This window comes from Acinonyx jubatus, chromosome E2 (assembly GCF_027475565.1).
Source record: "Acinonyx jubatus isolate Ajub_Pintada_27869175 chromosome E2, VMU_Ajub_asm_v1.0, whole genome shotgun sequence".
Taxonomy (NCBI): domain Eukaryota; kingdom Metazoa; phylum Chordata; class Mammalia; order Carnivora; family Felidae; genus Acinonyx; species Acinonyx jubatus.
Window position 1 is genome coordinate 10,501,879 of NC_069396.1, and position 12,788 is coordinate 10,514,666.

General features: G+C 45.7%; 1 protein-coding gene across 2 annotated transcripts in view; it reads left to right on the top strand.

Moving 5' to 3' along the window:
- Positions 1-8,334, top strand: part of ADAMTS18 (ADAM metallopeptidase with thrombospondin type 1 motif 18) — a 161,586-nt gene extending 153,252 nt beyond the window's left edge. For both annotated transcript variants that reach the window (XM_053210141.1, XM_027075794.2), the window contains exons 22-23: positions 843-990; positions 6,380-8,334. In XM_053210141.1, coding sequence (XP_053066116.1) covers positions 843-990; positions 6,380-6,495 — 264 coding nt within the window. In that variant the 3' untranslated portion in view covers positions 6,496-8,334. The remainder of the gene's footprint in view (positions 1-842; positions 991-6,379) is intronic.
- Positions 8,335-12,788: the final 4,454 nt, after the last annotated feature.

Below are 12,788 nucleotides of genomic sequence, written 5' to 3' on the forward strand. Positions count from 1 at the left end.
TGGGACAGAGAGAGACAGAGCATGAACGGGCGAGGGGCAGAGAGGGAGACACAGAATCGGAAACAGGCTCTGAGCCATCAGCCCAGAGCCTGACGCGGGGCTCGAACTCACGGACCACGAGATTGTGACCTGGCTGAAGTCGGACGCTCAACCGACTGCGCCACCCAGGCGCCCCTGTAGTGAATTTTTAAAAGCAAAACAAAAAATCATCAGGGTAAAAGGGCTGTCTTGTTTTTCCCTGATAGTATGTTATAAAATATCTTTCCATATGTGTCTGGAAGACTAAAAAAAGTTGATAGTCCTTGTTAGCCATCTATTTTCTTTTTTTTTAATTGAACAAGCGAAATCACTGACTTCTGGGAAGCACCCACCTACTGCGCCAACTCAGAATTTGGCTGGCCACCGAGGGCATGGTTCCAAAGCTTCCTTGGATGAAGTATTATTTCCTTGCTGTCCTAATTCTGAACTATCTCTCCCCCAATACTGCATCTGCAGAGATTATCTGGAATTATTTAAATACCGTGATGAGTTGCCTAGGTTTCTGCATTCTTACGGCAGCTTCCGTATTTCTGGAAGCTCTCTTCTTTATGAGTCATTTAACTGAAGACACATTCTCTGGGGCGAGATAGGCAGCATTCCAATCAGATCACCTAGCTCCTGTGTGTTACAACAACCGTGAACTTGAGCACACATACGGGTCTCTGGCCAACTCCCATTTTGCCAGCAGGCCCCCTGGACAAGGCATGAAGCATGGAAATCCCTTCTATTTGACATCACTGACCTCAGAAAGGACACCCTCCAGCCAAGTATTGCTGACTCCTTCCTCTTTCCTTCTTGTGCAGTGCACGGTGACCTGTGGAGGGGGCGTCCAGACCCGCTCGGTCCACTGCGTCCAGCAGGGCCGGCCTTCCTCCAGTTGTCTGCTCCGTCAGAAACCTCCCGTGCTACGAGCCTGTAACACAAACTTCTGTCCATCTCCTGCAAAGAGAGGTAACAAGCCCTGTACTCCAGTCACTTTTACCAAATCGTCAGAGAATTTTCCAAAACTCCATTGTACGTGCTTGTGCCGCTTATTCCTAGAACAACTCTGGGGGGACGCCATTCACATCACAATCTGTGAACAGTGCTGCTCAGAGGCATACGAGGCACAAATCTGGGGCATTTCCTGCCCCAAATGCTTATTTGCATGCACGCGCAGGGAAAATCTAATTCTGTGCTAAGGCTTTTTAGCTATTCTTTGAAAGGGGGAAACAGTCATCTTGCAAGTCCATTTTCTTTTAAAGTTATTTTCAAGAGAGTGTGCGCACAAGTCAGGGAGGGGAGGGAGAATCCAAGGCAGGCTCCGAGCTGTCAGGGCAGAGCCAGATGCGCGGCTCAAACTCACAAACTGTGTGGTCATGACCTGAGCTGAAGTAGGACGCTTAACCCACGGAGCCACCCAGGCACCCACAAGTCCGTTTTTAAAAACCGTTTTAGTTGAACAAGCAAACGAAAAAGTAACCACCACGCACCAGCGACTGTACCAACCAGTGGGAATGCAAGCGTGAACAGGAACTGGGGACACAGGTGACGTTCCGTGAACATTCTTCCTCCTGGGACCCACCTTAGATGTTTCCTCTGTTACTGTCCGTTAAATGAAGTGCAGGTGTGCTGGTGGAAAAACGGGAAATTGAACGATCTGGGTGAACTGTGCTTCTTTTTCAGTAGCCCAACTCATTTTGAAGAAATCTAACACCAGGGAATAGTTCCTCCCCCCTAATCAGATTTCTTTGTGCTAAAGAATTATTTTCCACCACGGGCCCGCTCAGTTTGCTTTTCATCCGATCGCAGCTTTCCCAAGACTGCTTCACTTCTTACTCCGTGCTTCCCAATTTGTGGTGAATCAGAATCAGAACTGTCACTCAGATTCTCCCCTGTCCCTATCCCTTCGCATTTTATCTCTAAGACCCTTCGCTCCAGGCTCTGGGCATCAATTTTCCCTCCTCTGCACGCTCTCCTTATCTGAGGCTTGCAACCAGAGAGAAAACTAGCAAGATAGTAGCTGCTCAGAGCCCTGTCACCTCCAGGGCTTTGCTGGATTTCTACAAACCCGCAGGCTTTCCAAGCAGACAGGTTAACGGGGGAAAGAAACACACCTTTTGAGCAAGTAGTCCTGTTCTTGCAGACTGTCTCCTCCTTTCTTCCCCATCGGTGATTGCTCCTTTCTCCCCCGTTAGTCAGATGGCCCCAGACAAACCCACACATGGACAGAATCAGAAGTGCAGGCCCCTTACGTACTCAGAGACAGAATAAAGGACAATGGTCGATCATGCACATTGCTCAGCAGTTCTGTCCTGGGCAGGAGTTCAAGGGGAGGAGAGCCAAGACGTACGTTAGGTCCAAGATTAGTGGGGAGGCCCTTGGTGTCATTATCTTACTCATCCGGCACCGTGCCCGGCCCACCATTGGTGCTCAACGTGTGTTAAAAGAAAGATTATGCATCAAGCATGGTGAGGTTCTCTACTTCACTCAAAGCTGGGTCACTAAGCACCTGCTCTATATCCCTAGCATTCTTCTAAGGACAAAAGAACAAGGCAACATCCTGTTCTTAAGCTACAAGGAGTCAGTGTCTCAGAGGAGGAGGAAGCTGCAACAAGAAATCTAAGTGGAGTGTTTACCAGTGTTATGATGGAGGTCGGTTCTTCATGGGTTGCAGGGATGGGGGCCGTGATAGATGACGGTATGAAAAAGGTTTATTAGAAGGACCTCTCTCCTTGCCTCTGGACTAAATCAGGTCTCTCTAGGCAAGAGGAGTCAAGTAAGAAGGCAGGTATGAAAGACACAAGTCTAGGTGTTTCTTCTTGGCCACGGTTGTGGCCTATGGTTTTACAAAGTTGGAGGCCACCTCCTGCCTCCCCCAGGGAGAGTGCCATGCCCAAAGTACTGCCCGGTTCATCTTCCTTCTTAAATCACTGGCAGGGTGACCATGGGTGGAATTTGAGTGTGTCTTCTGGTAGTGAATTTCCAACGAAGTCAGTCAATGAGAGAAAGAAATACCATATGATTTCACTCACATGTGGAATTTAAGAAACAAAACAGATGAACATATGCAAAGAGGGTGGGAAGAGACGAGAGGGAAACCAACCACAAGAGATGTTTCACGATAGGGAACAGACTATGGGTGGATGGAGGGAGGTGGGAGGGGATGGGCTTTAAGGAGGGCACTGGGCCTTGTAGCTAAGTGATGAATCACTGACTTCTACTCCTAAAACCAATATTGTACTGTATGTTTACTAACTAAAATTAAAATTTTTAAAAAGGAAAAAAAAATTAGTGGGCAGTAAGTAAATCCATGGTGACCAAGGACAGAAATGGCAATGCTTTGAACCTCCTCTGAGACTCCCATGACGGGCCATGCACACCCATGGGCAAGGTTTTAAACTTTCTGAGCTATTTATAAAATGGAGAAATGCTACCTTAAGATATTATGGAGAGTTTTTCACATTTACTGTGAACCAGGAACTGTTTTGGTGTCTGATTGTAGATAGAATGATGAACAGAATGGGCAAAGCTTCCACTCTCCTATCTGGAAACAGACAACAAACCAGTAAGTATACAATGTCAGATGGTAAAGTAGAAAATAAAACTTAAGCAGAGTATGGAGCACAAGAATGACTGGGGGTGAGGAGGAGGAGGGAAAACCCGTTTAGATGGGCTTGTCACGCAAGGCCACCTGGATGATGCACTATTTGAACAGGGACCTAAAGGCAGGTGAGCTAGGTGTGTATCTAGAAGGATAGTGTTCCTGTCAGAGGGGAGAGCGCATGCAAAGGCCCTGAGGCAGCAATGTGTGAATCTGATCAGGGACAGCAAGACACCTGGAGTAGGATGTAGAAAGCAGACAGGAGTGAGGTGATTAGCTGAAGCTTGTCCTGGAAGCCTTGTCAGTCATTGGAAGGGCTTGAGATTTAACTCCAACTGAGGTGGAAGCCGATACTGAACTTCAAGCCCAGAAGCAGTGGGATCTGACTTGTGGGAGGATCGCCCGCAGTTACCCAGAGAAGAAAGAGCACAGGGCCCAGGGCCGAAGGAGGACTTGTCTACTCTTGTTCGGGAGAAGTTCCCACTGGAGCAGTGGCACTCGTGGGAGTGGTGGGGTGCCAGGAAATGAGCTCATAATATTTGTCAGTTGTTGGCATGAAGGATGGGAGGCAAAGAAAGAGGGCGCCAAGGTCATCCTCAGCATAAATAAAATACCTGATTAACAGCTCAGATAACCAGCGATTAGTGATCAATATCCCAACTGTAATGAAACACAGTATCGACGGCACAGTGAGACGCCCCACTTCTGCTTCCGGACATACCTTGAGCTTATAGCACGAGCTGCAGAAGCCTGCTGAAATCCCATTCTTCTCCCAAGAGGGGTGCATAAACCGTGCAGTTAGGACCGTGGTTTTAGTGGCCTGTTTTGGTCCTGATGCCGTGTCTCTGCAACTGAAACAGAAGCTGACTCAGATGTGCATTCTGATCGAATGCGCTCCATGCTAATTGATTGGGGTATAAGATACTGTACAAGTATATATTTAAAATAATGGATGTAGCTCCATCTATATGTGTTCATATAGGCTAACAGAGTGTGGATGGGTCTTCATGTCATGTCTGGCTTGGATCCCTCAGGTAATAGACGCCACACCCTTCTCCTACCAGCAGCACCCCTCCCCCACCCCGGGTGGCCCCATGTCAGTACCTATGACCATTCTTCTAGACGCTCAGGGCAAAAAGCTTATCACCATTCTTGATTCTTCTTTTTTCTCTCGTACCTTTACCAGCCTGCCAGAAAATTCTCTAGACTCTACCTTCAAGATCTATCCAGGAGTTATTGAAAAGGAAAAAAAAAAAAAATCACTGCTACTTCTCCTTTATACCCAAGTTGAGACTTTGAACTGGTTGTTTCAGCTGTAAAAACCAATTTGTTCAACAAATACTTCTTGAGCAGCTACTCTGTGACAGGCACTAAGCCTTGGGAATAAAGTAATGAAAATAGTAGGCAAAATCTCTGCTCTCAAGGATTTTACATTCTAGAGAGGAGCCAGACAATAGGGAGGCACAGGATATGATGAGTGCTCATAGATCACTGTAGAAAAATAAAGCAAGGTAAGGAGTAGGGAGGGCTCTCTGGGAGGCCACAGCGCTTGCTGCTTGTAAGAGGGACTCTGGGAAGGCCCTACTGTCAGTGACCTTTGAGCAGAGACTTGGGATCCTGGGAGAAACCACATTTTTCCTGGCATGATGGGCCATGAGCCAGGTGGCCCGTGTCAGGGAGGGAAGAGAGGAGGAAGAGGAGGTGAAGTGTTAGTGGAGAGACCAGTTGTCGGCCATCGTAAGGACTAAACCTTGCATTCCGGGTGGACAGAGGGGCCAAAAGGAGAGTTTAGGGCTGAGACCCGGCATGACCCGACATACATTTTTCAAAGGATCAGCGGGGCGACTAAGGGATGGGGGTCCAGTGGGTGCATTTTAGGCAGAGGAATGAAGGCATGGGGAAGGAGGTGTAGGCAGTGCTGAATCACAGGGAGACAGGATACAAATCGGGAGCAATGGGAAAAAGAAACAGGAGAATGGAGAGCATTGCGTGCCATGTCCCAGGGCCCAGAGGAGAGCCGTTGAAGGAGAATGTGGAAGGGACGTGGGTGGGTACCTATGGGCAGTGTGGGGCTTGGGGCCAGGTGTCTCTCAAGCCTGGCATGGAGGAAGGGGAAAACACTTCGAACCATGAAGGAAAAGGCTTCTTTGTGTATAGGGTAGACCATAAATACTTTTTTCAAGTCAAAACTCCTTGAGAATCCAGTACAACAGCGAGGCCCTGACCCTCAAATGGACACGGCCCTTCTGGTTGGGAATCCCCGATGCCCAGTGTGCTCCGTCCAGCCCGTAATCACACGGGTTAACAAAAGAGGTCAGAAAGGACTGGTGTTGGCTTCAGTTCACTTAACTGCAACTTGACTGTGGGATTTGTTTAAATTAACAGAGTGTTGCAGCTGGGCCTCAAATCCAGGTGTGCTGACTCCCAGTGTATTAGACCAAATGGCAGCCCAACCCCTAACACACTGTTCTAGGGATGCAACGTTTAGCTCCCAGGCTACTGGGAAGGATCACCCATGAATCTCTGGCTGGAAAGGGCGTGGCTTTTTTTTAAACACCCATTCCCCCCACCCTTAACATTTAGCTAATGGTCACAGCCCCTTTTGATGTCTTAATCCCGCTTCTCCCACCCTCCCAGCCAAATCCCAGTATATAACGAGCAGAACCATTCAGAGACAAAAGGCATGCGGGCCCTCACCTTAGAAAAAAGGCTAAGCTCTCTTCGATGGTGTTAAATTTTTTTTTCCCCTCATTGCAGAAGATCCATCCTGTGTAGATTTCTTCAGCTGGTGTCACCTTGTTCCTCAACATGGCATCTGCAACCACAAATTTCACGGTCATCAGTGCTGCAAATCCTGCACGAGGAAGAGCTGACCTTGATGCCCTCCCTAACACCGCAGGACCAGGGTCTCACCTCTCTCCTCCGGAGCTCGAAAGCTGATCCCTGCAGACCACTCCTGCATGGCTACAGCAGCCCCCGGGGAGCTGGCTCTCAAGAACAGACAGGCTCCTTCTCCAAGTCCCCAAAGCACACGGTACTCCGAAGCACTTGAAGACGGGAAGCGAGGACCCATCTGACTTCCAAGAGAAATGACAAAAGAACGTTTTTGATTTGCACTGTTACAGGAAAGAGGTGATGGGTCACATTGAGATACGTCACCTTTTAATTTTGACGAAGAATCTGGTCAACTCTGGGAGAGACACCCCCCCCCGCCCTTGAAGTTTAGAGTGTTCCATGGCAAGGACATGTTTTGAAATGGTTCTTGAAGACTTAGATCCAAGACTGAGCCTTGGAGCAATCAAATACGGATGGAACACCTTGCTTAACCGTTATTCGGAGCTCACAGTTGGATGGACGCTGTGGCCAGCCCGAATTCGGTTACACAGGAAGCCAAATGGTGCTCATAACTGTGCTTGCTGCTGGACCAACAAGCTTCACGTTATGTTTATTCAGTGTGCGTGTGTTGTTTTTATTATTTTGTTCAAAGTATATCCTGCTTATAGAGAGTCTCCAAGACTAAAATTTACAACTTGAAAAGTGTTCTGAGGAATATTCTGAAAACAGGGCAACTTGGACTATTTAAGAAGATCTCCATTGAATTGAAATTACAATCTGAAAAAAAAAAAACCCACAAAACTTACATCAAAGGCCAACGTTGACGTCCTACACATTATATGAACCTCGTAACTCTTGGTGCTAGCTGAACAAGGACATGGAGCCTCAAGTCTGCTCTTTGGGAATCAGAATTGGTGAGGTGTTCATTTCTGGTAAAAAGCGAGGAGGAGCTAAGTAGCAAAATCACAGTGTTAGACTATCATTTATAATGTTCCCTACATATCAGCAGGGCTGCTTGGAAAATTAAAGACCACTTGTGGTTTTTCTCCTACCAACTGTCATGTTTAAAATTTCCCTAAGATTTAGTTAACAACAAGAAAAGAGTGGCAATAGAAAACCCATCTGTCTTCTTGCTATGTTAATATTAATAAATCATAAGCCAAGGCCCTTCAATAAATACGAATATTTTATAATCTTACAGATGATATTTTCAGTCATCGGAAGCCAGCTGTTGATAGGCATTAATGAGCTTAAAATTGTTCTCAGTTGGAAAATACCACACTAGTTTGCCAAAACCAAAGTGACTTACAAGATGGAGTCCTTCTGAAATTTTTTGAGATGTGGTTAAAAAGGGCATATTTATATAATCCCACACTATTCCTCAGTTTCTTTGATGAATGGAACCCAATTTTACTGCTTTCTCAAGTCTCAATTCAAACAGGGTTTGCCAGCTCAGCACCACCAACTAGACAGTGGTTTGTTAAATTTAGAACATCCTTCGTTCCCATTCTAATTAAAATCATGCCTTCATGAATCTCAGAGAAATAATGATTGAATAGTCTCTCAAACCACTTGGCTTGGCCTAGAGTAGCAGCCATTTTATTATCAAAAAAAATATAGTTCCACATCCCCACCCCCTTGCCCTCTGAAAAATTGCAAATTATTCATTTCTTTATATAATGATCATTTTATTATTTTATGGAAAAATTAATTTATTAATAGCCTATTCTTATGTGTTCTCACTTGCTTCTCTAAGCGATATTAATTCTGAGGAAAAATGATGAATAAAACAATGGGTTATAGAGAAAAGTCAAAATATATGTGTAATATTTAATTATTTTATAAGTTTTATAATAAAGTGTTCTGTTTATCTTTGAGATTTGTTAAGTTCTTGAATAAATTGGAAGTCAAGTTACTTCCAAGATGATTTAACTGTGTAAGTGTTGATTAGGAATTTCAGAGAGTGGCTTTGCAATGAAAGGTAAGACACTCATTAATTGGTTCTTCTTGCTTGTGTATAAGAAAATTAGAAACCACCAAATGCCAGAGGGAGAGAGAGGAAGATTTACCATTTTTAAAAAAAATTTTTTTTAACATTTATTTATTTTTGAGAGAGAGAGAGAGACAGAGCATGAACGGGGGAGGGCCAGAGAGAGAGGGAGACACAGGATCGGAAGCAAGCTCCAGGCTCTGAGCTGTCAGCACAGAGCCCGACGCGGGGCTCGAACTCACAGAGCAGGAGATCATGACCTGAGCCGAAGTCGGTCGCTTAACCGACTGAGCCACCCAGGCGCCCCAAGATTTACCGTTTTATGGAGATACTCAGTTATTTTTTTCCTGCTCTAATGCTGTTTCAATGTTTGTGGAAACCATCCAAGTTAGCTAGGTAAACCTACCATAAGTATAGTTGGTTTTCTCTCTCCTTTGTTTTTTGCATTTGAATAGCATTCTGGTGAAGCCTTTCTTTTTGCAAAAAAAAAAAAAAGGGGGGGGGAAGGAAGGAAAAAAAAAATTAAAACGCAATTATTTCAGATTTCCCATGTTTGGAATCATCAGACCAGCGGAGAACAAAAACAATCTGGGCACAGTCCATCCAGTTGACCTGAATATATAATATTTTCCCTACATATGTGATTTTCTGTATCTATACATATACACATATATATTTGTATGTGAATATATGTGCATGTATGTGAATCACTTAGGCATGCAGATCTTTAAGAGGATTTTAACATGAATTATTGCCATCTGCCAATGGTTAAGAATGAAAAAGAGAATAGATGGCATGTGAAAACAGCAAAAGAGAGGGGCGCATGGGCGGCTCGGTTGATGAAGCATTCCACCTCGGCTCAGATCATGATCTCATAGTTTGTGAGTTCAAGCCCCCCTTCGGGCTCTGTGCTGGTAGCTCAGAGCCGGGATCCTGCTTCCGATTCTGTGTCTCCCTCTCTCTCTGCCCTTCCCCTGATCGATCTCTGGCTCTCTGGCTCTCTCTCAAAAATAAGGTATTCTTGTACCTTTTGGTAATAAAAGATTAATGAAAGCAACCATATATTTAGTTTTTAGAGGGCTCCAGGGACTTTATATATGTATGTTATCTCTTTTCATCCTCACAACACTCTAGGAAGATAACTATTTTTTTTCCCTTTGCAGACAAGGACTCTGGGATTCAGAGATCACATATTTCGTCCAAGGTAGCCAGAAGAGTAAGCTCCATTAAAAAACAAACATTTAAATTGCTCATTTCAGTTAAAGATAGTCCCTGTAATTGGTTTAGATCTGGAAAAAAATTTCCTATCTGGAAAAAAAAAATCCTCAGCGAGAATAGGGGAACTGTTCAGAGTTCCTTGGCAACATTCAGGTTAGCATCACCAAGCTGAAGATAAAGCTGAAATTTTCTGTCACTAAGAGGATTTTTATCTTTAATCCTCATTGACATTTGTGCATAGCAAAGGAAAACTGTGCCTATTTAATCGTCCCTTTTCCTGATAGACACGGAGAATCACGATGTAAGTGACTTTTGTTCAGATTTGTGTGTGTAGAGAAGCCGTTGCCAGATGCAATATCCAGAATGCATCTTTCTGTGTTCAGTTATTTAGGCCAAGGAATGGCAAACTGCCTCCCCTCTGCACATAACCACCATCCTGTCTGAACGCTACGAAGCCGTACCTACAAGCTAAATCGTTTTCCTAAACTGTCTTTAGTGCGGGACATAGTTGAGTTCATAATCAGGTCATTTAATAACAAGAAGTGTTTACATAACTGCTAGTTGTTTTAACGGACTTGGAGGTTCAAAGATGGTTCCTCGCATCCTAACTGGGCTGAAAAAGAGGCACTAGCGTCTAGGAAAAGGAAACCCTCTAGGCCACGTCTCCCCAGTCCTCCTGTTGCTTTCCACCCCTCTTTCCTCCTTCCCTGCATTGCCTTGGCCTCCCCGTTGCGGCTGCCTCTGTCCCATTCAGGTTAGGACACCACCCGACATGACCTAGGGTGGCGCCATGATGCCGATACCGCGTGCCGGACCACTCAGGATGAACACTTGGCACTCCGTGGCCCTCCATCCTATGGCGAACAGACTTTCTAAACTGTGCGGTGCAGAGTGCTACTTTCACGGTGATAAATAAAAGTTAACCGAGCCCTTGAGAAACGGTCTTTGAAGGTGAACCAGGGCCAGACAATGTTCCTGCCGGAGACGAGGCCCAGACATGTCTCTCCCTCTGACTGACTCCCTCCTCTCTCTTCTTTTATGTGGCTGGAGCACAGGAAGGACCGAGCAGCCCCGTCTTGTCAGAAGGCCAAGCCGGCCCCACTGTCTTTTAGCACAGTCCTCTGTTCCATATACCACAAGGCTGAGTGTCCCCCCTTTCTTGGAAAGAGCGTTTTCTCTCCCCAGCCCCATCCCTTTTAAAAGCCAGGTTGGATATAGATTAAGTCTGAGGACAATAGTTTCTAAATAATTAACCACATGACAATCACTTAAGGATATTTGATACATTCCCAGACCCCATTCCAGAAATGTAATTAATTGGAGGAGCGGGGCCTGGGAATTTATATTTTACAAGGCAGTCGGGTTTCTCCAAGGAAAAGCTAGTTTTGGAACCAGTGGTCGAGGGCAAATAAAGAAAGTTCCTCGGGTCTGTCTTCCTTGGGTACAAGAGTTCCCTCACCACAATGCCCTCTGGTGCAGCTCCGCGGTGGCCTGATCTCGGCCAATAAGAAAGGGGGTTTTTGCCTGCTCTCACCTTCTGTGTATTTCACCTGGGAAACTCTTGGGCCTGGAAATTGTGGGTCAAGAAGGGGACTCACAGGCAAGGACCAGTTCCCTGGTCATCTTTGTCTCAGTTTCTTTTTAGTAGTATTATTTTTTAATGTTTCTTTGAGAAAGAGAGAGAGCTACAGAATCCAAAGCAGGCTCCAGGCCCTGAGCTGTCAGCACAGAGCCCGACGCGGGGCTCAACTCAGGAGCCCTGAGATGGTGACCTGAGCCGAAGTCGGACGCTCAGCTGACTGAGCCACTCAGGACCCCCTGTCTAGGTTTCTTATTCCCAACCAATGAGGGTAGCCCAGAGCAGGGTTTCATAGCCCAGAGCAGCCGGAACCACGGTGTTGAGGGGAATCGTCCATTTCTCTCGGGCAAGCACTCACATGCAAGAACTAGTTACTGTGTTTTTTAACCAAGAAAGGGCAGACGACAGAGAAGCCAACGAAATCCCCATTCAAAAGTGCCTTGTGGCAAATGACTCCCAGGGCCTCGTGTGCACATGCACGGAGAAACCCTCAGTGTGCGAAAAATAGTGCTCGTGAGATCCAGAGTCAAGGCAGAATGAAGACTTCCGTCCTATTTCCTGCCAGGTCACTGTGTGCCAAGAGGTGGATTCATCACTTTGATGAATCAGGGCCGGCTGTCACTTGCTTACAAATTGCCAGAGATGCTGTGGCTGACTCGAGCCAATGGAAATGGTGACTTCGGCTCGGGTCCAACAGGAGAAAAAGACAAAGCCCTTCAAATGTCAGGAAGAGATGCTACAGCAATGCCTTCAGCCACACTGAAGCATAAACAAGGTAATTCCATGGTCCCTCAAACTGTGCTGTTGCACATGGGCCTCTGATTTTTCTTAGTGACTCGTTAAGGTGCAGGCTTGTTGCTTTCTTTTTTCCATACTGGCTCCAGGTTCTTAAAATGAAATGTCTCTTTATATGTCTGCAGAGTCCTAAACCAATAGAGGCATAATTGTCACTGTACCCAGCAAGCTTCTTCCTTTGTTAAGATGCCCACATTGTCTAGGGTTTTTATTACTCGCAGATAGCTCTGCTGAGGGGGCAAACGCTTCACGTTTTCTTAGAGGGGAGTATCTCTTTTCCTGCCAAAAGCCTCTCTGACACCGTGACCCTCACCCTGGTGGAGTCTGGTTTGCCTACACTAACATTTTCTTTTGCACGGTTTTGCTATCCAAAATATATTCCCTCTTTCAGGAAGCATTTATTGAGCACCAACTCTGCCATGAGATCCGAACACACGAAATAGATTCGTTCCTGACCCCTGGGGACAGACTGGTGTTTGAAAACACGGGATGCTCATCCATACAATTAGGCAACGGCCCAAGGTCATACAGTCCTAAGATTGTTTTTTTTCTTAACTCCTTTTACCTTCAACCCCAGTCACTATTTGATAATGTGTGTTTTTAGGCTGTGTTCGTGCCACAAAGGCTATGATCCTATCACATGCGTAAATCAGGATCATGCAGACTGCAGACTTTTTTTCCCCCTTCAAAAATAATAAAGTCCCCAAATTAGAGCATTAAGTAGAGAGTGGCCCACTTGCAAATTATTG